General features: G+C 38.0%; 1 protein-coding gene across 1 annotated transcript; it reads left to right on the forward strand.

Annotated features, from left to right (window-relative positions):
* The first annotated feature begins 2750 nt into the window (after positions 1 to 2750).
* AFP (alpha fetoprotein) lies at positions 2751 to 23650 on the forward strand. The gene is made up of 15 exons (XM_077846645.1): positions 2751 to 2900; positions 3784 to 3835; positions 4961 to 5093; positions 6883 to 7094; positions 8212 to 8344; positions 9418 to 9515; positions 12136 to 12265; positions 14200 to 14414; positions 16005 to 16137; positions 16666 to 16763; positions 17347 to 17485; positions 20196 to 20419; positions 21522 to 21654; positions 22930 to 22984; positions 23524 to 23650. The coding sequence occupies exons 1-14, from the start codon at positions 2816 to 2818 to the stop codon at positions 22972 to 22974; spliced, it is 1830 nt and encodes a 609-aa protein (XP_077702771.1). The 5' UTR covers positions 2751 to 2815; the 3' UTR covers positions 22975 to 22984; positions 23524 to 23650.
* The last annotated feature ends 537 nt before the right edge of the window (positions 23651 to 24187 follow it).

Consider the following 24187-nt stretch of genomic DNA (forward strand, 5'->3'; position numbering starts at 1 on the left):
CTGCCTTTCTGATCACCGGGCAGGGAATGGCAGTGACCTGCTCTGTAAGGGAGAATATGGAAGGAGACCAAAGGATGGCACAAAACCAGCTCATTATCAGAGGAGAGATTCAAATAGGACCTGGACTGATGGGAAGGTTGTTACGCCTGGTTTAGTCTTGTCAGCTTCCTGATGAGTTGGTGGCTGACAGACTACACCTCAGCTTGACGTGCACATATTATTTGTAGTCATCTATTTAGATGTCTATCTATTATATTGAAATAGTCTCACTGTAGTAAATGCCTACTACTTGCCAGGCATTTTGCATATGACCCCTCTAATCTTTTTTTTTCCTCTAATCTTTGATGAAATAAGAAGATTGGATTGCCCAGCCTTGCCGATTATATATATATATATATATATATATATATATATATATATATATGATATATATTAGCATATATATATATTAGCATAAAACTTGAAAGAAGGGTTGTAAAGTCACAAAGATACCAGAGCGTATAGAATCTGAGATTTGCCAAATGCACCTTCTTCCTCTACCCTAAATTCCTGTCTTTAAACCAATATACTCAGCATTCATTCAGTAAATGTCGCAAAGGGTGAACTGTGGACCAGGCACTGTGAAAGCCTTTGGGATAGTTGGCCCCTGCTTAGCAACCCTGTTTATAGTTTGTTCTGTAAAATGGGTTTAGTTCTTCCTGATTAATGATGCCTTTTCCCCAGAAACTTGAGTAAAGAGCCCTCTTCTGGATGGCAGGAGAGTGGTGACCCACTTATACTCAAATGGGAGGACGAGGTCAGCAATGCCTCTCAGTAGGGAGGAAGAACGAGGTTTGTCCCCATGAGCATGTTCTTTAGGAGCCAAAACCTAGGGTGCCCCCTTGTAGCAGAAAGTTAACAGAAATTATCAGACAAATGGGAATTTTACTTGACCCAGAATGAAGAACTTGTCCATGCTATACTAAATCTTTGTATCTCCCGGAAGTGTTAGAAGTTTGAATAAAAAGATCTTGATAAAACTTCACCTAAATGTTTGCCCTCGTGAGTTGCAGTAAAATGTATTTATTTTTTAATAAATTTTTAATTTAAATTACAGGAAGTTAACAAACAGTGTAATATTAGTTTCAGGTGTACAAGATAGTGATTCAACACGTCCATACAACACTAGGTGCTCATTACAGCAAGGGCCCTCCTTCATCCCCATCACCTCTTTCACCCACGCCCCCACCCACCTCCCTCTGGTAACCATGGATTTATTCCGTTTGTTGTGTACGGTTAACAGTTTCTTGGTGTGCCTCTCTCTTCTTTTCCTTTTGCTTGTTTATATTCCGCATACGAGTGAAATCATATGGTATTTGTTTTTCCTGACTGACTCATGCACATAATTTATGTTTTAAAGATACAAACAATTTTTTAATCTTTATTTTTAAATTATATAATCAACCTTTCATTGACCGAGTTTTGAAAGAGAAAGAGTGAGGAAGAGGAATTCACTGGTAATTTTTACTATCTAGAGAAACAGTGTTAAAACCTTGTGATCTACTATTCCTGTCATATATATATATATTTTTTTTTTTTTTTTTGAGCAGGGGGAAGGACCAGAGAATTACAAAAAATGGGGTTATTTGATGACTTTTCTCCTGTTTTTTACTTCGGGACATACTATGAGCATATTTTCATATTATCAAATATTCTTCCACAAAATTATTTTGAGGGCTGTATATTACCTCACTCAATGAATGCACCATGTTATTTACTTTTGCCTGTGGTTCATTATTTTTTTTTAAATCTTAACTTTGGAAGAGTGAATAATCTGTAAATGTTTAGAAAATACTGACACATGGATCTCACCTCCAAAGCTTCTGATTTAACAGATGTGGGGTACAGTCTAGGCAATGGGGATTTCAAAAGTTCCTCTAGCGGTTTAAGTGTGCAGCTGAAATTGAGAGCCCTTACAGGAAAGATATGAGGTGGACTGCTCCTAGAATCAGGCAGTGTTTGTAAGTGCTCCTTAGTATTAACATAATCATTTGAGTTGCTGAATGAACAGTGCAGCTGATCCATTTCAGTTTGACATACATGTAAAATTATTTTGTAACAAATAAAATTATTATAGGGCTTGGTTCATCAAAGTTTGTACTCAAAATTTTCTGTTAAGCCATACGCAGTATACTAAATACCTAAAAATGGATTTTATTGACATAAAATCAGATGAAGAGGATTTTTAAGCTAAACAACATAACAATCAAGCAATGAATTCTTCAGTGAAGTCTGAGTTGGTCAAATACTATGTCCAGTGCCTGGCATATGATAAACATTCAATTAGCATTTTTAATTTTTTTTTAAATTTTTTTCTTTTTTTTAAATTTTTTTTCAATTAGTATTTTTTAAATGACCTCATGCATTTAGTTGAATTTCATAGAAAGTCTGAAGTCTTCATCTTTATGGAGCCTTTAACTTTTTAATTTGAAAGGAGCTAATTATTGTGCAATTTAGGGAAAAATATTTCTTTGAGAATACTGTAGGTTGAGAAGAGTGTTATATTTGCAAAATGAGATAAATTTGAAGTTTTCCCCCTCTTCCTCCAAAAGAAGTCTGTGTCCTTGAACATAAAATGCAAATAATCCCTGTGTTGTTAATTATTGACAAGTTGTCCCATTTACAACCTAAGGAAATCAAGCAACAGATATCCCCATACACTAACTAAAGATTACTAATTAACAAGCAGTGCTTGAGAAGAATATAAAAGAATTACAGCATGATTTTCATTATTCTCTCCCCCCCATCATTGCCAACAACAAAATAACTAGCAACCATGAAGTGGGTGGTATCATTTTTTTCCATTTTCCTACTAAATTTTTCTGAATCCAGGACAATGCATAGAAATGCATATGGAATAGGTAAGATATTTTGTATTTTCTTTTTTGTCTTTTCTGTATATGAGAGTTCTTAAATTTGGATTTATTCATTTGTCCTGATTTATTTATACTTCCTGTTCCACATAGAGGAAAAACACTTAACGGTGAATATCTTTAAATGAATGATAAACTTGTGACTTTACAAGAGGTTTACAAAATCATGGTGGTGCTTAACATTACCTACGAATGGCTTATATATTCCACATTGAATCAATGTTTTGTACTTTGTTTATTTAGTTGATATACATATTAACTTTGAAATATCTAAGTCTTTGATATATCTCTATCTATCTCTATATATGAGGCTATAATTCTTCCTTCACATATAAAATCTTCTCCGACTGGTAAAATAAGTAATATCTTTATTCTTTACTTCAGAAAAATGAGTCATTATTCAACTAAAGAAGAAATGGTGTGACTGGGATAGAAATAGGCAAGGGAACTGTGGTATAATCATGTTCAAAAGGAGGACTGAAATGTATTTTTAATCCTTTGGTTTCCAAGCCAATTAGAACATCACAGTACAAGGGGGGATCCAAACAACTGGATTTTAGTGCTAGCTCTACCATAAATTATTCTTGTTAAATTAGCTATTCTTTAGTTTCCTAGTTTTCTCAAGTACAAAATTAAGATGTTTTGATAGATGTTCCCTAACATCTTCTCAGTTGTATGGTTCTAAAATTGTATAGTTATACCTTAAATACAAAGTTGTACACTTCTAAATTGTTCTAAAATTATATAGTTCTAACATTAACACAAACATTTATGTATAACAATGATGATAACAGTTGAAAACAGTTATCAGTTGAAAACATCAGTTGCAGTTGAAAACATCATTTCTCATGGAGTTTATTTTGCTTTCCAGCTTCCATCTTGGATTCTTCCCAATGTTCTGCAGAAATGAATTTAGTTGACCTGTAAGTTTTGTTCATATAAATGCACTTCAAATATGAAGTAGTGATAATTTTAGTTAGGTAATTAAATAGACCTGAATAGCTCTTTGAGTTCTGAAAAGTACAAAAGCAAATTGAAGAAGTTACTCATATTGATATTGAAAAGGTTGAACTGTTGGCCATGCCTTAGATATTAACCTCTTGATTCCTTGAAATTCCATGGGAAAAACCACATCAGATTTTAGAAACTCAAGATTAATATTGGATCGATGGTAACCACCATACAGAAATACAGGAATTTTCCACATCATTACCAATAGGATGATATTACAATATTCTCTTTTCTGAATACTATGTAAATCCTAGTAGCAGATAATAGGAGGTAAAATATTCTACCTTCTATTATTTGTAGAGTGCATTTTTCTTTTGATGCTATTCCACACGCCTGAAGTTTCTAATAAGGAAGTTAAGGGAAGCCTGGGTGGCTCAGTGGTTGAGCATCTGCCTTTGGCTCAGGGTGTAATCCTAGGATCCGGAATCCAGTCCCACAACGGGCTCCTTGCCAAGAGCCTGCTTCTCCCTCTGCTTGCCTCTGCCTCTCTCTCTCTTTCTGTGTCTCTCATGAATAAATAAATAAAATCTTAAAAAAAAAAAGACTATCTGTGTCAAAAAAAAAAAAAAAAAGGAAGGAAGTTAAAGTAGTGGGTTACTGCTACTACTTGCACCCAGAAACCTGTTAAAACAATTATTTGGGTCCATCCATGAACGCCGTCTTGGATTAAATCTTGATCAGGCTGAGAGTAGCTACAGGCAGAGGTCTAATGACTAATTATTTGCTTAAATTTATAAGGAACCATAGAATATAGCTATAGATACACTGTAGTGGGTAAGTGACCACAAAAGCAGGAACCACTCTTATGGGAAATCTAATCTGAGTTTTAATAGATATATGTATATTTGGAGCGGGGAGTGGCAAGGTGACTGACATTTCTTTCTGGATGGCTAGAATCTATTTTTACATAAATTTTTAGCAAAAGTCACCCCCTAAACAGGTCACATAACAGAAAACCGAAACAAACAAAAGGTACACTTTAGAAAATGCAGCTTGACATGTCTGATCCTGAGCATTGGTATGTATTTTTGTTTCAGAGCTACCATATTTTTTGCTCAGTTTGTCCAAGAAGCCACTTACAAAGAAGTAAGCAAAATGGTGAAAGATATATTGACTGTAATTGAGAAATCTACTGGCAGCGAGCAGCCCGGAGGATGTTTAGAAAACCAGGTGAGTGAATAATAATAATAATGCAATCCTACTGGGATATTTAACCAAGTTTCGCAGGCAGAAGAGCAGATACAGAGATACATTTAAATATTTGAAGAGCAGTTGCATGAAAGGGGAATTAGATTAATTCTGAATTGCTGAAGAAGGCGGAAAAGAGTGGGTGCCTGTTATAAAGAAACAATATATACGCGCGTGACAACTAAGAGCTAAGTTTCTGAAGTTAGAGTATCTGGGTGACCACGAATATGTTATTTAACTTCTCTGAAATTTAGTTTCCGTATCTGTAAAATAAGGAATAATAATAGCTTCCATTTCCATTTCAGGGTTGTTGTTCATAAAGACAGATATAATAACAGTAATAGAAGTTAGTTTTTACTAATCACACAGTGTGACAGGCATTATTCTTGGGAGTGTTCTATACCCATCGATAATAAAAATATTTTATGACACAGAACATAGCCCTGATGAATCAGATGGATGTCCAGGGAGCCAAGAGACCCTCTCTGGGGCAGAATATCCTCTTTGCCTACAATATAAATTTATTAGATCTTTACAATAATCTTAGCAGATAAATGCTTTTCTTCCTGTTGAGGAAGCTGAGGCACAGAGAGGTTAAATAACTTTTTAAAGGGAGCCCAGAATTCAAACTAGGCCATCAGGCTCCAGGGCTAACACCTTGAGTGGCTTCATTACACTGTACTCTACACTATGGTGACCCTGACGGGTGTAGCACATGCTGAGGCTGCCAGAATTAGCAAATGAACAATAACAAAATATGAAATTCACTTAAATTTGAATTTCAGTTAAACGACAAATAGGTTTTCTTTTAGTACAAGCATGTCTTAATGCAGAAGATCAATAAATAGAGTTATTGTTGTTTATTTTATCTCAATAGGAAAAAACTAGGAATTTTATAATGATTAGAGCTACCCAATTATAGAAAGAAAGATCCAAAAAATCTGTCATGGTGGGATTGATGAGTGGCCAAAAGTCAGTATATCTGGAATATTGTAGAGAAGATGCCTTTTTAAAGATATAAAATACTTTCCAACTCTGAAATTGGTGATTTAATAAAACTCCATGTTTTGCATCTCTATTTTTGGCTTGTCTTGCTAATTTAAAAACATGTATAAATTAAGCAAAATACATTCCGTGTTGCAACTTTACATCCAATGAGAGGTTCACAGTAATGTTTACAGGTTGGTGATTTATCATTGTAAACTTAAAGGCATGATTTTTATGTGGATTGGGAATCGAAAGTCTTACTTAAAATTTCTAGGGTTCTCTAAATTTTAGCAGTAATAAAAACTAAATAAAAATTTCCAGAGAAGAATGAAACATGTGTATTTCTTGGAGGCATTCTTTAACCTATTGGTGTCATCATCTGATTTTGGTAAAATTAGGGCAATATAAATAGTGGTTTATATATTTTTCAAAAAGCTTCTAGACATCACGGAGCCAAACTGCTGATAATATAAAAGGGAAAAATAAAATATTTCAAACATTTTGGTGGAGAAATACAATATTGCATGGCTCTCTTCCTTTTAAGATAAAGTAATCTTGTCTAACAGTCATGTGTATGTCTCAGGGTGGGAAACTAAAATTCCATTGCCCAAAAGTCAGGAAAGAAAGCTCTCGTCAGGCTGAAATTAAAGATATGGGGATTTGTATAGGGGATTGTTTTTTAATCTGTAGTTCTAATTTGGAATAATAGAAAACTCTTCATGTGTTTTACAGAATCTCAAAGTAAACTTAATTGTCTTTCATTAAAAACAAATCTTTCTTATAGCTCCCTGCCTTTCTGGAAGAAATTTGCCATGAGAAGGAAATTTCCGAAAAGTATGGACTTGCAGATTGCTGCAGCCAAAGAGAAGAGGAAAGACATAACTGTTTCCTAGCACACAAAAAGGCTGCTCCGCCATCCATCCCACCCTTCCAAGTTGCAGAACCCGTCACCAGTTGTAAGGCATATGAAGAAAACAGGGATATGTTCATGAACAGGTAAAGATCCAATTTAAAGGTAGATTAAAACCCCCAAAGAAGAGCAGTATCAAGCAGAATCTAGTATTGCTGAGACTTACAGATGGACTCTAAAACATGGAGAAGTGGCAGTAACGTTGCACCTGCTGAGGTCCTACCTGGGAAAGTGAGGTGAGCCATGTTAAGTGCAACTTTGTGCCTGGGAGATGCAGTACAGACCAGATGGCAGACCCATCGGTTCTTCCTTTAGTCTCTTGAGATATACTTTTGTTTCCCCCCCTTTTAATCTCTCCATTTTAGCTTGCCCAAGAATAGTTCAGTACCACACAAAGTGATTCCTTCCAGAGCCAAATAGTTGGTGTGCCACATTCACCAGATTGCCTGGAAATGAAAAAATTTTTAGAAAACCAAGAAAGCTTGAGGTGCATAAGCATGCCTACCAGTTACTGAGCATTCAGGATGTTGTAGGACCGTGTGTGCTTGGCACTTCCGATCAGATTAATGCTCATTACCTGCCTTTAGAGTCTCCTGTCCTCTTTCACTTCGTTCTTCTTCCCGTTTTGCAGATGAGGAAACTGAAGTTTAGAAGGTTAAGATAATTCAAACTGAGGGCTGAGGGCACAGTGCTAGTGCATTCCCAAGCAGGGACTTGGACTCAGGCTCTCTGTTGGGGAATCCTGTATCCGACTCTCAATCACGTTGGTCTGACATGCTGCTGTCTTGCACGCCTGAGCCAGAGAAACCGAGAGCCTGACTTTACACCATCTCTGCTATGGAGACTGGCAAGGTGGATGATTCCATTCGGTACTGATGAGGAAAGAAAGACTCCACCTTTCTGTTTTACTTAGTGGAGGTCGGGATTTACTGACCCTCCAAACGCGTCTGAGTGTGCTTATTGAAAAGGGCACCTTAATAAGAATCTTAGTCTGCATTTCTGCCTATTTGGCTGTCATGATAACACGTGGTATTGGTGGTCAGATTGTTTCTCCCCCCGCGGATCGGTAGGAAGTACAATTTGGGTCAGCACGTGGAAAAAATATGACTGTTTTCTGACTCTTTAAGCAAACTCGAGTCCAGTTCTAGTAGTAGTCCTATTTTTATATGTTTGCAACTCTTACAGCTCCTTTTCGTTTCATAGGTACATCTATGAGATAGCAAGAAGGCACCCCTTCCTGTATGCACCCACGATTCTTTCTTTGGCTGCCCACTATGGCAAAATAATTCCACTTTGCTGCAAAGCTGAAAATGCGGTCGAATGCTTCCAAACAAAGGTATTCTATTTGCACAGATACCTGAACCAATACTTTAATCTGGCTGTGACTCATTAAGACCAAATGAAGTTAAAAATGGAAATATGCTTTGCATGCAGAATACCATGTTCAGAATTGAGCATATTTCAGCCGTCTGATATTCTTTGGGCTAAAATAGCTAGACTTGCTGTTTTGTGTTCATTCCTTTGGCCAGAACATTTTTATAAGACTAAGGATGTGAGTTTGGGAGGAGAGGGGATAAAGGAAGACAGGGGTATGCGTGATAACGTAAAGGAAAGAGAGAGGAATAGAAGGTGCAGGAAGATGGGGTAGAAGGAGCAGGAGGAGAAAAGGAGGCATAAGGAAGAAAGAAAAAAAAAAGAGAAAGAAACTACGACAAATACTTTATGCTTTTGATCCTTAGAACAAATGTGAGGTGTAAACATTATCTAACAAAAGGAAACTTAGGTTCAGAGAAATGAAGTAGCTTTCTTCGGTTCGGAGAGCTAGAATAACATCCAGAATTAATCACTTGCCACTGGAAGTCCTTCAAGAAAAGTTTCCTAGAAACTGTGACTATTCCCACAATGTCGGACTGTGGCATTCTGCTTTTGTGACCGAGCAGACATTTAAGAAATTATCAGGTTTCAATTAATTATTTTTAAGATTTTATTTATTTATTCATGAGAAACACACAGAGAGGCAGAAACACAGGCAGGAGGAGAAGCAAGCTCCATGCAGGAAGCCCGACGTGAGACTCGATCCCAGGACCCTGGGATCATGCTCTGAGTTGAAGGCAGATGCTCAACCACTGAACCACCCAGGTGGCCAGGTTTCAATTAGTTTAAAAGTACAGTTGTTTACTTGTTATCCCTAGAAGAAAGTTATAATGTTCTTGTTTGAAGGTATTTTAAATAAATCTGTCTGGCATAGATGTGTGTATAAACCAGCCTAAAAGAGAGAACGAATGAATAAAGTTCTGTAAAAATATAACCCACTTATAATTTTAGTAAAATTTTTTATGGTTTCATGTTTTACCTGTATCTGTTTTTTTATTGCATCCTTTCCTAATACCTTGTTTCTTCTGGATCTAGACATCATTGATTACAAAAGAATTAAGAGAAAGCAGTTTGTTAAATCAACATATATGTGCGGTAATGAGAAATTTTGGACCTCGCACCTTCCGAGCCATGTAAGTTTAAACTGTGTCTAGGGAAGAAGGTGAGATGTGTAAAACTCCCATTTTGCAGTTTGAGCTCATTCTCATTGTCACTGTCATAGAGACTGAAGGTTCCTTTGCTCAGAGCTAATGCAATTTAGATCACGAAATCTCAGGACTGGAAGGAAGCTGGCCGATAGTCTGCTGCTACAACACTTCTTAAAGTCTACCTAATTTACCTCTGTCTTACATTCCATCTTTGTTGTTAGGATACAGAATAACAATAATAATTTAAAAACCCAGTTAATCATCTAGTTCAACCTCTTCATTTTTGACATGTGAATAACCTGAGACCCAGAGAAATTAAAAACCATTTACTCAGGACGCCCGAGTGGCTCAGCAGTTAAGCGTCTGCCTTTGGCCCAGAGTGTGATCCTGGAGTCCCAGGATCGAGTCCCGCATCAGGCTCCCTGCATGGAGCCTGCTTCTCCCTCTGCCTAATGTCTCTGCCTCTCTGTGTGTCTCTCATGAATAAATGAATAAAATCTTAAAACAAAACCAAAAACAACGATTTACTCGAGACCACACTGCCAGTTATCAGAGCCCAGTGTTCTAGGTTCTGATCATAATTTATTTTCCTTATACCCAGATGCTAGGTCAGTGGTCTTGAATTGTCTGTATCCGGACAGTTGAGACTTTGGCTTTGGATGTAAAGAATCAGGATCACCAATGGTTTCAGGCCGTGCCACACGGCATGGCTACACCAGCCACTTGCAGCTCCTGAGCATTTGAAATCTAGCTGATGTGAATGTGGAATTGTGCTCCAAGTGTAAAATATGCACCAGATTTTACAGACTTTGTATGAAAAAGAGGCCACACCATATCTTCTTAGTAGGCTTTTATGTTAATTGCACATTGAAATAATTTTTTAAAAGAATTTCTTAATTTGTGTATGGTTGACACACAATGCTATGTTAGTTTCAGGTGCACAACGTAGTGATTCAACTTCTTTATTCCGTACGCTGTGCTCATCACAGACGTAGCTGCCGTCTGTCAGCACAGGATGCTGTTACAATATCGTTGACTCTACTCCCTGTGCTGCCCTTTGATTCCCATGGTTTACTCATTCCAGAACCAGATGCTCATATCGTCCACTCCCCTACACCCATTTTGCTCATGCTCCAACCCCCTTTTTCTCTAGCAACCATCAGTTTGTTCTCTGTATTAATAGGTCCGATTCTGCTTTCTGTTTGTCTATTCATTTGTTTTATTTTCTTAGATTCCACATATGAATGAAGTCATATGTTGAAATGGTATTATTTTTGATATGTTGGGGGCAAAAAATACTATTAAGGTGAATTTAACTTTTTTCCTTTTTACCTTGTAATGTGGCTACTAGAAAATGTTAAACTATGTAACTGGTTTAAAATGCTTTTCAACGTTTATGATGAGACATTTCTAGTGTAGGAAAATATCGGAAATGCTAATTGAAGAGTGTTAAGTAGATGCACCCAAGGTTCATTTATTTGTTTGTTTGTTAAATTACACATTTAAAAATATTTTACACAGTGGAGATCTAGGTTAAGGTTTTTAATCATTAACTTAGTTTCAAGACTGAATTTTGTTTCTTGGAATAAGTCAGATTTTGCTTTAACTACCTTACAACTCTATTAGAAACTTAGATTGAAGGCAGCCTGGGTGGCTCAGTGGTTTAGCGCTGCCTTTAGCCCTGTTTACTTGTTAAAGGATCCTGGAGACCCAGGATCGAGTCCCACGTTGGGCTCCCTGCATGGAGCCTGCTTCTCCCTCGCTTGTGTCTCTGCCTCTCTCTCTCTCTCTCTCTCTCTGTCTCTCATGAATAAATAAATAAAATCTTTAAAAGAAAAAGAAACTTAGATTGATTCATGAACTGCTTTGAGTTTATCTTGCTAATAAAATATAAATTAAAATATTATAATAATGACTGTATTTATCATTTACTATACATAAGTGATTAAACTTAAATGTTAGAAATTCATAAAGAAAATCTACCCTTATCAGGAATAGTAACACCAGTTGCTCTAGTAGTGATCTCATCTAGACATCTCTTAAAATTTAAGGAAACAGGTAGAAGATACAAGAATTTTTACTTATTTCCATTTTGGGCCACACTACATGGCTTGGCATGCTGACCAAGATGTTTAGTCTGCTCTACTCTCTTGCCTCACCTCATTTGATTTGCACATACACACCCCTCCCTATATTCCCAGAAGTATTTTTTTCTCCCAAGTAAGAAATGATTATTATTCTCATGAAATTTTCTATTTCTTAATTGCTTGTCCTTTTAATTTTTTCCCACCCACTCACTACGGTGTTTCCAAACACCCAGCATCACGGATGAGCAGCAAAAGAGATAGATTTTATCCCAATTCGCCGGAAAGGTTTTGAAGACAAATCAATCATGTCCAACCTATTTGTGGGGACAGGTCAATCTGGAGAGCTGTTGCCTTCAAAGATTGGGCTGGAATTCACAAGACTTATAACTTTCTCTTTTTAGACAGTAAGAGCACTTCAGTTCTTTCTCTTGGGAGCAGCAACTATACCAATACCTCTAAATATTATTTAATGTTGGTAGATAACCAGGACTGACTTCTATTTCCTTCCCCCCCTTTAGAACGGTTACTAAACTGAGTCAAAAGTTCTCCAAAGCCAATTTTACTGAAATTCAGAAACTGGTCCTGGATGTGGCCCACATCCATGAAGAATGTTGCAGAGGAAATGTGCTGGAGTGTCTGCAGGATGGGGTAAAGAGTCTTGCTTCCTAAGAAAGAGATAATCCCACTTTGTTTTCTCTCTTTTATACTCATTCTAAATGGGAGAAGGCTGTCTGAGTTGTTCACAGGGGAGGCACCTAGCTGGCTGAGTGAGTAAAGTCACAGACTTCTTGATAGTAAGACTGAAGCCATCTTTTGTGGAGCTTACCTTTCACTTAAAAGGTGCTTCCCTTTCATGAGACCAGTGCTCACTCACTCTCTTTTCTGAAGGAAATTGAGAACTCCACATAGGATCTAGGATGAGGGGGGGGCAGACTCTTTTACTTTTAACAAATTTGTTTTTCTACCCATTTATTATTTAATTTAACAAATATATATCGACTACTCTCTGTGTGCTAGACACTGTGAAGAACACTTGTTATGAAGGCACCAGTTAGGCTCAAGGAGTTCACAGTCTGATGGAGATGAGACACGTAGGGACTATGTCCCGTTTACTGTTATCTCCGAGGGCTGACAGCATGATGCCTGAAACACGGAAGGGGCTCTGCTGTCTGTATCATATAGAGATATCTATTATATGAATACGACAAAATAACACAAGAAACAACAAAGATAATACAAGAAGCCGTTCTACAAGGTACAAAGCTAACCATGCCAAAGAGAGCTGTGAATAAAGAGCTCTAGGAGAATTAACAACCAAAACCAAAACACCCTCCAGTACAGAATCCTCAAACATGTCATAGTCACCATTTAAGCATTGTGGCATTCATCTATTTTGGGCCAACCTTAGACTTCCTAGATACCCTTCAAGAGGCTTATCTATCCCCAGTTGCTCCCTCTCCAGTTCCTGGTGATATACTTTCTTCTCCAAGAAGGCTTAAAGTCATCGCTCTTAGGTATTCAAATGGCTAGAAAATCTGGGCTTGAATGTGGTTTCCAAATTTTCCTTTTGGAAAATGCTTATTTGAGCCAGTCCCTTGGCAGTTTGGCTGAAAGAGTCCTGGAAGTCAGCCAGAAGCTGAGGCTGTAAGACAGGCCTGAGGGTGACAGTCTCCGGGCACAGGCAGAGAGCCTGATGTGAGGAGCCAAGGAAGATTCCCAAAGACAGGTTTCCTATGTCACTTCTTTTTCCTCTAAGAAGTTTCTGCTTGCATAGTAGGGACCATAATTAGAACATTTTGTTTTTCTTTGAAGCTAGTTTTCCTGGTTTTAATTGACAATTTTACTAATTTCTATAGGCATTGAAAAATTATTTTTCAATTTTTGGAGCCCATAAATACCCTTTTCCTTTAAAGTGGAAAAATTAACTTCTGTATGGTATGTAAATTGATTTTAATGGCTGAATAATGCTTGCTATTTGTCCCTAGTCAGAAGGCATAGAAGTTTTAGTCCCTTGCGGGGGATGCACAAGCTCTGCTTCATTCTATCCTCTTGGAGGAGCCTCCATTTCATTATCTAGAGCCTGCCCTCTGGAGGTCATAGCGAGTCACTGCACATCGTCCTGAAAAAGGAGAGGAAAGTTTGCTCTCTGTATTAGGACATCAACACCAAATGTTGTCCAGAAGCAATTTCAACAGTAATAGAAACATATATACCAAAGTGCGGGCCATTTGGCTTGAAGAGTATATCTCTCTTTTGTTTTTAAAATCTTTCTAATCCAGTGAAATAGGTTTTAGCTGACAACTATGAAAAGAAGAAATGAACAAACGGGGGTAGGGGAAAAGGAGTGAGGAAAGGCAAAGTAGGGAGGAAGCACTAAGATGGGAGACAAGGTAAAATGTCTTTTCTCCATTCCTTCCTTATCTCCCCCTTATCTCCCCTCTCTCCCTTCTACCCTCCCTCCCACCCTTGTATCCTCTCTCCGTCCCTCCTTCCCTCCTTCCTGTCCTCCCTAGAACTGGCCCTGAGGTCCTGCGTTAAAAAAATAAACCTTTACAGTCATTCTTAATTTTTCCTATTAACAGGAAAAAATTATGTCCTACATATGCTCTCAACAAGATATTTTGTCAAGCAAAATAGCAGACTGCTGCAAGCTGCCCATACTTGAACTTGGTCAATGCATAATTCATGCAGAAAATGATGGCAAACCTGAAGGCTTATCTCCAAATCTAAATAGGTTTTTAGGAGAGAGAGATTTCAACCAATTTTCTTCAAGGGAAAAAGACCTTTTCATGGCAAGGTAACACACTCTGCAAATGTATGTTCACATAAGTAAAGATTAGGATGCGGCTGACAGCTTTGTGTGGCTGAAATGGGAAATGATGGCTACGGTTTTTGAGCTCAGTACGTGAGGGTGATGCTAGAATGTTCTGAGCCCAAATTATTTAAGCAGGTAAGTAGAGATTAAGGAAATGGGATCTATCTTATACTGCCAAGGCTTTCACTATTGCTGTTATTAAATGAAGTTATATTTTATTTTCTATTGATTTCTCTGGGATCAGAAGCATTGTCATCTTTGTATGGATTGCTCATAAGAAGACCACCACTGAGCTTCCCAAAAGATATGAATATTTTGTGATAAGAAGGGTTCATGGTTAAGGATGTGCTTTTTCATTATGCATGTTTTAAGAACTTCCCCCAAAGCGTTACTCAATAGATAGTGGTAGATAGAAAGGCTTTTTTTTTTTAGAACAGTTTGTTGGCTATTTATTTAACGTATGTTTTATTTTTGTAGAAAATCAATACATCTGTAAGAGATACTTGCAGGATAGTAGTTCATTGTATCAGTATAATTGATAGGACGTGTTTTCATTCTATTTGCCTTTCAGGAAAGCAAGCAGTCCAGTTAATATATTTTCCTTTATAGTGCAGTGTATAACTACGGACACCATCAGAGGGGGGATTTTTTGCAACTCTTAGGATATTACGCTTAATGATCTGCAAGGGTCTTTATAAATGTAAGGGTCTGCTTCTAATGTAAGAATGAAAATAATGGCCTAGTTTTCTTTTTAATATTCCCTAAGGATATCACTCTACCATTGCTTCCAGGTTGGACATTCATACACTGTTTGCACTGCTAAATAAAATCATGCACACAAGAACAAAGTCCAGATTGAAGAAACCTGCATCGAAAATTTATCGGTGGCAGAACTAAATATGACTTACATCTTGGAAACACAATTAGAAAATCCAAGAATTATCTTTAAATATACCCATCCACGCATCCAACACGAATTGTTTATTTAATAGAAGCAGTTCTTTACTTAGGAAATTTCTTTGCAGTAGAAATTTTCTCAGCTGGGAATGATCCTCCCTTGGATCCTTGGGTAACTTCCTTCACCCAGGTTCTGTTCCAAAAGAGCTGCCCAAAGAGACATTTCTTAACCAATGCTGTCAATCAGGAGTCACTTTTCCCCCTCTATTCTATCTTCCTTTATTTCTCACTGATTTATCACCACCTGAATTTGATGACCTATTTCTTGTTAATGTATGCTTTTGAGAGGTCAGGCATTTTATCTTATACATATTGAATCCTTACTGCTTAAAGAAATGCTTGCATAGAGCAGGGCACTGGAAAAACATTTGTTGAATGAATGACTGGCAAGCTCATAACTGAAAAACCCAGGTGAAGAGTGCAAAAGAAAACAAAATATTGTTTTAGAACGATTGGAGGGATTGTGATTTGTGTTAATGGTTTTACCATGCATATAGTTTAAGTCATAATTTGATTTCCAGGTTAATGGATTTGAATGTTAACTTTTGCATGGCATGTAACACAGGAATGAATTGTCTCTTATTTCATTAACATGCTTTTTTATACATATTTCAGATTTACTTATGAATATTCGAGAAGACATACAAAACTTGCTGTCCCAGTCGTTCTAAGAGTCGCTAAAGGATACCAGGAGTTATTGGAGAAGTGCTCTCAGTCTGAAAACCCTCTTGAATGCCAGGATAAAGGGGTAAACTGAAAAAGGGAGAGTCTGAAAACCTGCATGGATATTATCCATTAAAAATGCTGTTTGTTTGAAGGCATCTAGCTATTAACTAGTAGCTAGCTAGTTACATCTAATAAGTAGTCATCTACATAGTAATTTGTTATTAACTAGTAGTCGACAACTAGTGGCCTATTTAGAAGTGAAAATGTTAACTAAACATTCCTTGACACATAGAAGAAAAGTAATATTCATTTTTAATAGCTCAGAGAAGCCAGAATTCATACAGAAAGAACTGTAATCCTTTATACAAAAATTGAATTCTGTCATCAAATAACTTTGTGATGCACAAAATTTTAAATGTAATCTCCCCAAAGTCCATTTGCTTTAATTCTCACCATTCACACTTTACTACCTTTCATATAAAAAACCTCTAAAAATTGTTTTTTTCCCTAAGATTAGTGTAATAGGATAATACATTATCGATTAATTTCTACACACAAGGTTTTGTGTCCAGGAAGAGAAAAAAGTACATAATAATGCTTGTATTTTCAGGAAGAAGAATTAGAGAAATACATCCAAGAAAGTCAAGCACTGGCAAAGCGAAGCTGTGGCCTCTTCCAGAAACTAGGAGAATATTACTTACAAAATGCGTATGTTTTTTAAAACAGCATTTTTAGTGATTTAAAATGATGGACTGGTGAGGGAATTATCAACCTAAACTAGTCACCCCACGCTGCTCTAATTTCAGCCCCTATTTCAGATCGAAAATCAGTGTAATCTGATCACCCAATTTTCCTTGGGTGAAAGTAGGCATCCCCGTCTCCCTCTTTTAGGAAGGGAGAAGAATGGCTTGGGAGAGTCTGATCTTTGGTACTGGCTGGGGTTCCCCAGATCATGTAGATTGTCGCAGGAAAGACATTTATTCTGTTACAGTGTGTCAGAGTGGAAATACTGAATTGATCAAAATTAAAATCAGTGAAGCTTCGAGTTTAGGAATTGAAGTCAGCCTACCCTCCAGGGTTTGTTTTCGTTGTGTCATGTCGATATAATAGAAGCACGGGAGGTGGTTGTCAGAGAACACACATCGTGGAAGGTGGTCCAAGTACCATGTGGATAAAACAAATGAGCTGACTTCATGGCTTCCAGTACCGAAAAGGGGTCTCTGAGAAGGAGTGAGGAGTCCAGAAGCTCCTAAATGGCTCAGTAAGATTGGGTGAAAAATGCTTCTTTCAGGTTCCTTGTTGCTTACACAAAGAAAGCCCCTCAGCTGACCCCACCTGAGCTGATGGCCTTCACCAGGAAAATGGCGACCGCAGCAGCCACTTGCTGCCAACTCAGTGAGGACAGACAACTGGCCTGTGGCGAGGGAGCGGTGAGTGTTTTATGTGGTCCCCTTCTGTTCCTGCCCTGTTTTACTTGAAATAGTCCCTTAATTCCCGTTTGGGGGAAATGGTAAAAACCACTATGGAGATGGCTTTCCTAGACTTGCTCAATTTGCTACAGGTGGAGAGGGCATGAACTTGGCTCTGGACTGCTGGCACATGGCCAGTCTTTCCTCCTTCTAGAATGGCTGGTGGGAGCACAGCCAACGTGTCTAACACAGTCTGAGCAAGCTCTGTGTATGGGAAGGATAGAATAACCAACACATCATTCATTTCACGATTTCTTCTTTTTGTTCACTAAATAATGTTAAAAAAAGAAACATTAATGTTTTTTTTTTAAAGTAATTATTAAGGTCTTTTTTTTTTATAAATTTTTATTTATTTATGATAGTCACAGAGAGAGAGAGAGAGAGAGAGGCAGAGACACAGGCAGAGGGAGAAGCAGGCTCCATGCACCAGGAGCCCGACGTGGGATTCGATCCCGGGTCTCCAGGATCGCGCCCTGGGCCAAAGGCAGGCGCCAAACCGCTGCGCCACCCAGGGATCCCAAGAAACATTAATGTTAATGTTAATGTTAAATAATGTTAAAGAAAGAAAGAAAAGAAAAACCAAGGAGTGAGCCTGTTGTACTTCAAACTCACCCACACCTTGATGCTCTGCATCTTACCAGGCGCCTTTCCTGAACCAACGTGGAGACCATCACTTCTCCCTAATAACAACATAGCAATTGTTCAAGATTGTGCTAAAGACCCAAACTGCACTTTTTTTTTTTAAAAAAAAGTATTATCATTTAGCTATTATAATACTCTCTCTTGAAATGCTCCATTACCATCTTCATTTTATAGATAGAGAAAATGAGGCTCCAAGAAGTCATGTTAGGACGGATGTCTTCCAGGTAGTAAATGGTAGGGCTGATATCTGAATGCACATGCTCCCCGGAGCCCGAGCTCCAGCACCCAGTGCCATACCTGCCTCAGAATTTCCTCGCTGGTCACACAAGCCTCCACTGCCGCGGTGCTATTAGCCCACCGACTCTAGTATACACACGTGTCTCAGTTACTCTGCTGTGTACCCGGGAGCACTGAGTTTGATCTAATGGACACAGTGAACAAAAAATGTTAATTGAATTTTAAAAAATAGAAAGCTTCACTTTTGAGAGATGAAAATCAGTCATTTTATTTTCAGCCATACTAATATTTTTTGCCTTTCATAGTATAATCTTATTATATTAGGGACGTTTCCCCCCCTTTAACAAGGTAAAGAATGTAGAACAGGCTAAGTCCTTCTGAATAATAAAATGACTTCCTAGTTATTTCAATCATCTTCACTTTCTCATGTCACTAGTCTCATACATAAGATTACAGGCTGAATTTTTTTCATGCTTTTTTCCCTTAAAGTCACAACAGTGAACAAAATTGTACATTCATTGTTGCCCTTTCCCTCTCTTTGGTGCTGAGGGCTTATTTGCTGGCTAGTCTTAAGTCTTGGAATTTTCCACCACGAGTTAGGAGTGAAAGAATGCCTGTGATTCAGCATCATCATTATCATTTTATATTCCACACGTTGCGAGGCAGCAGGGACACAGGATGTTGTAACAGATCAGGAATGTAGGTTCTGGAGGCCTCCTGCCTACATCCCCATCCCACTTTCACCACTTGTTAGCGGTGTCACTCTGGAAAGCTAGTTATATCTCTGGGCTTGAGCTTTTTCATCTGACATTTGGGAATAAGAATTGTACCGCCCACATAGGATGACTGTCTTAAATGAAGTAATCCTTGTAATCCTTGTAACTCATTCAGCACCAGCCTGATACATAGTATGCACACAAAACATGTTGGCCCTTATTACAACTTATTGGTATGTATTTAAGAAATATTTCTGAGTGTGGATGGTAGGAGGATTCTACACCAGGAAAGCCTTCAAAGACACACACATGCACACACACCCGCACACACACATGCTTTAGCCTTATTTCTTTTCTTTTTTTCTTTTTAAGAATTATTTACTTATTTTAGAAGGAGAGAGAGAGAGAGTAGGGAGAAGGTGAGAGGGAGAGGGAGAGAGAATCTCTAGCAGATTCCCCACTGAGCATGGAGCATGAGACCGGGCCAATCCCACGACTGTGAGATCATGACCTGAGACTAAATCAAGAGTTGGACACTTCACTGACTGGCCACCCAGACTCCTCGGCCTTATTTCTTTTCAATTAGGATTATATATTAGCTGTGTGCATGCACGTGTGCGTGTGTGTATATATACGAACATGCTAGGCTTACGCTGTTCTAACCTTCAGAAAGTGATTCTCTGGATCCCCAAAATACAGTGGAAAGCTCAGCTAGAAATACGTGAAAATTTTAAACCATGTATTGATTTCCTAGGTCAGGGCAGATAATTTCTTCTCCTTTGAAAGTATGTATGTAAGTGGAAGTGTTTTCAAATAGCCGACACAACTAGCTGCAAGGACTATCAACACACTATGGAGTATCTGCCACTAAATGGTGAGGTCTATTCCAAACAAGTGGATAAAAAAGGAATCCACAATGTAGCAACACATGACCCTACAGAGATAGCAAATTTTTCTGCAATAGTGATTATAAATTACTGGGCATTAAAAGTCACAACAGTTTTCTGGCAACCTGAATCCACTTAGTGGCTAATGCTGAATCTCCTTGCTTCCTTCTTTCTCATTCTCCCAACCAGGCTGATCTTATTATTGGACAATTATGCATCAGGCATGAGGAGACTCCTATAAATCCTGGTGTCGGCCAGTGCTGCAGTTCTTCATATGCCAACAGGAGGCCGTGTTTCAGCAGCTTAGTGGTGGATGAAACATATATCCCTTCACCCTTCTCTGCTGACAAGTTCATCTTCCATAAGGATTTGTGCCAGGCTCAGGGTGTAGCACTACAAACAATGAAGCAACAGTAAGAAATTGTTATTTTCTGGCATGGAGAACACCAGCAACACTAAATAGTAGCTGAGGTTTCTACCCTACACCCAACAACCTTGGGCTCGTTAGTAGAATGCTATTGCCCCAAAGCACTTCAAGTGGCTTTTAACATAGTTTTGTCTCAGTGTCTTCACAGCCTCATGGAACCCAGGTTTGGAAAGACACACTAGGGCAGTCAAGTTTTGGTTTGTAAAGATAGTTCCACTGTAACTATTGTCGTGTTACGTGTTGGGACCGAGGGAAAGTGGACTATCTATTTTGGAGAATTAGGATATGTCTTTGTAGTAAGTTTAAGTACTTTCATTCCAAAACACTGGGAAAACACCATTGAATCTTTTTTCACACTATTTACTTTTCGAAGAGAATAACCGTAATTGATTCAGCCAAGAAGTGTGCGTGATATGAGGTAGGAATGCACAATTCATTGTGGGAGACATTCTGTAACGGTGATGGTAATCCAAGTCAATGGAACCTATATTCTCCAAATTCCCATACATTTTAATACTCACTTGCTTTAGAAATGGTCTTCCTTCATTTCGAAAAACCTATTCCTCCCTTTTCCTCTGTCACAACCTGTGTCGGGTTCCAAGGTACAATAAGAATACTGCCTCCTCTGGCAAGTCTTCCCTATTCCCCCATCAACAAGAATTCCAGCATGAAAGTGTTGCTAAATGAGTAGTGCAGGTGATTGGTGGGGCCAACGCGCAGGTAAGAGTGCAATAATTACGGATGGCAGGAGTTTGGAAATCTGGGCATTTGAGAATGGAGAGGACACACTTTAGAGTGGAGAACTGGAGACAATATTCTAGGCAAGTAAGAAAAAGATTGTGTCTTCCAACATGTAAGTATGGTAGAACTATAAAATCTATGATCTGCACTAATCCCGACCCGTGGAACATCTATTTCTAGCTTCAGTATTTCTGATGAAGGCATTCTACAGAGTGTATGTTGTGAGTCTGGTGATGGGTTGATGCAGTGAGGGCTTGGGGGGAGGAGTGCGAGGGCTTTAAAAATTCTCCACTAGGGAGGCTTTAGAAAAAAACCTCTGTATAACAGACTTCTCTTTTGTTTTATAGATTTCTCATTAACCTTGTGAAGCAAAAGCCACAAATAACAGAAGAGCAACTTGAGGCCGTCATTGCAGATTTCTCTGGTCTACTGGAAAAGTGCTGCCAAGGCCAAGAGCAGGAAGCCTGCTTTGAGGAAGAGGTACATGCAGCTCATTTTCACACTGAAAATCTTTGGGAGGAAATTTTCTGTAATGAAAAATGAATAGAATATTCCACACATCTATAACTTTAAAATAATGCCAGAGAGATTTCAACGTATTTAGAAATAGATTGAAGGATTTTATGACATTTAAGAAATAATCCCAATTTTCCCACTAAATATTAGGGAGAAGAATGATTTTTTAATGAGTTAAGAGAATTAGTAAATTTAATTTATTTCCTGGTAGAGGAAACTATAAAGTGAATATATAATTAATTGATGATAATTTAGACAGTTTCTGGCCTAAAACTGATCAATTTAGCTAAATGGATTAAAAGGATTTAATAACAAATTAATTGTGCAAACAAGATATGGGAAGATATTTATAAAAACTATTCTTGAACTCCTTTAGGGGCATGCCTTGGTATTCCAACAGAGTAGTAATTAGGAATTATCTTAATCTTGTTATTTAGTAGTTTTGTAGTATTTAGTAGTTTTGTATTTAGTAGATTTGTAACTTGCTACATTTTGTAAGTCTTTAGTTTATGTAACTAGATATATTTGAATATAACGTCATTATAATTTTAAAAGATATCCTATAATTCAGCCTTTTCGCCAAGTACACAATTAATTGGTATGTGTCTGTCTTTAGTGGAAGAGGGTGGAACACAGATGAGCAAATCAGATAAAACAAAACTGATAAAATAGGTTTGATGTAAATCATTTCTGATAAATATGATACAAAAAAGATAAATGTCCCTTGATGTGAGAAGACATTCATTTAGATGTAGAGACCATTAGGGACGCCTGGTGGCTCAGCGGTTGAGCGTCTTTCTTTGGCTCAGGGCATGATTCCAGGGTTCTGGGATCAAGTCCTACATTAGGCTCCCTGCAGGGAGCCTGCTTCTCCCTTGGTCTGTGTCTCGGCCTCTTTCTCTGTGTCTCTCATGAATAAATAATTAAAAAAAAAAAAAGTAGAGACCATTAACACACAATGGCTGTACTTTCTTGCAAACCTTCCAATTTCTATGGTTGACTTGTGGAGGAAGATGAGGAATGGGGTGAAGATTGGTAACAGCTTGGAGATTGATATAAGAACAAACTATCTCTACTGTAGGTTTGAGTGGATTTTTTTTTTCTCTGACTTCCATTGCCCAGCATGTTGGCATCAGAGATGTACCAGAATTCACCCCTACACAGTGGAGGGTTAACTGTATAACTGACACAGTCATCCATCTCTTCATCTAATGATTCTTACTTGTTTTTAATTTTCAGGGTCCAAAATTGATTTCAAAAACTCGTGCTGCTTTGGGAGTTTAAATCACTTCAGGTAACAAAAAATTCAGACAAGGGTAAATATAATGGTCATTCTCCCAAAATAGCGATCCATCGTGAAATATGTCCTAAGACCTACCATTAAATGCTTGTCTTGGGCAGCCCCGGTGGTGCAGCGGTTTGGCACCGCCTGCAGCCTGGGGTGTGATCCTGGAGACCCGGGATCGAGTCCCACGTCGGGCTCCCTGTGTGGAGCCTGCTTCTCCCTCTCCCTCTGCCTGTGTCTCTGCCTCTCTCTCTCTCTGTGTCTGTGAATAAATAAAATCTTTAAAAAAAATATGCTTCTCTTAAAAACAAACTACAATTCAACAAAAAGTTTATTTTAAAAACACTAGAACAAAACTGTGTCCACAATGGTAAATCAGTGAATCAGCAACCTCAAAATTCTCTTAGATTATTTCTAAAGTTTCAGAGAGCACCATCAGAAGTCCTTCCCATCTATTTCGTTTTTCTCTGATGTAAAATAATAGAACCAGTCCCCTTCTGCACCCATTCATTGAATTACTACATAATATATTTTTGTTTGTGTTACAGGGGGAAGAAAAGAAGCCAGAACAAGTCTTTATGGTTTGGTGTGAATCTTTTCCTTTAATTCTGAGATAGTGCTTTTTGTGAATTAATGAAATGATGAAGACTTTAATGTGAGATTTCTCTATCGTATAAATAAAGTATCTCCAAATTTTCCTTTTTCTTAGCCTGCTTATTTATGAACGTTTATAGATAACCTTTAAAAATAGTTATGTGTACCATTGTCTGAAGCAGATTCTGATATAAAAGCACTGGGTGTTGGTTGTTGTAGGAGATTAAAGCCACTCAAGGATGGAGTCTACCCTAAAGGCTAGATTTCAGGACACCTGGGTGGCTCAGTGGTTGCGTGTCTGCCTTCGGCCCAGGGGATGATCCTGGAGTCATGGAATTGAGTCTCACATTGGGCTCCCTGCATAGAGCCTGCTTCTCTCTCTGCCTGTGTCTCTGCCTCTCTCTCTCTCTCTCTGTGTTTCTCATGAATAAATAAATAAAATCTTTAAAAAAATTAAGGTTAGATTTCTTGGTGCACTAATAAAAATGTTCAAGTTAAGTACTGTGATGCCAGAGTATTGTTCACTAAATGACCACTTACGTATTCTAACAGATACACTAGAGATGAAAAAAAAGAAATTATTATGCTTTTATGGGATCCATCAAGAATGATGCTACT

The sequence above is a fragment of the Canis aureus genome, chromosome 14, assembly GCF_053574225.1.
Source record: "Canis aureus isolate CA01 chromosome 14, VMU_Caureus_v.1.0, whole genome shotgun sequence".
NCBI lineage: Eukaryota > Metazoa > Chordata > Mammalia > Carnivora > Canidae > Canis > Canis aureus.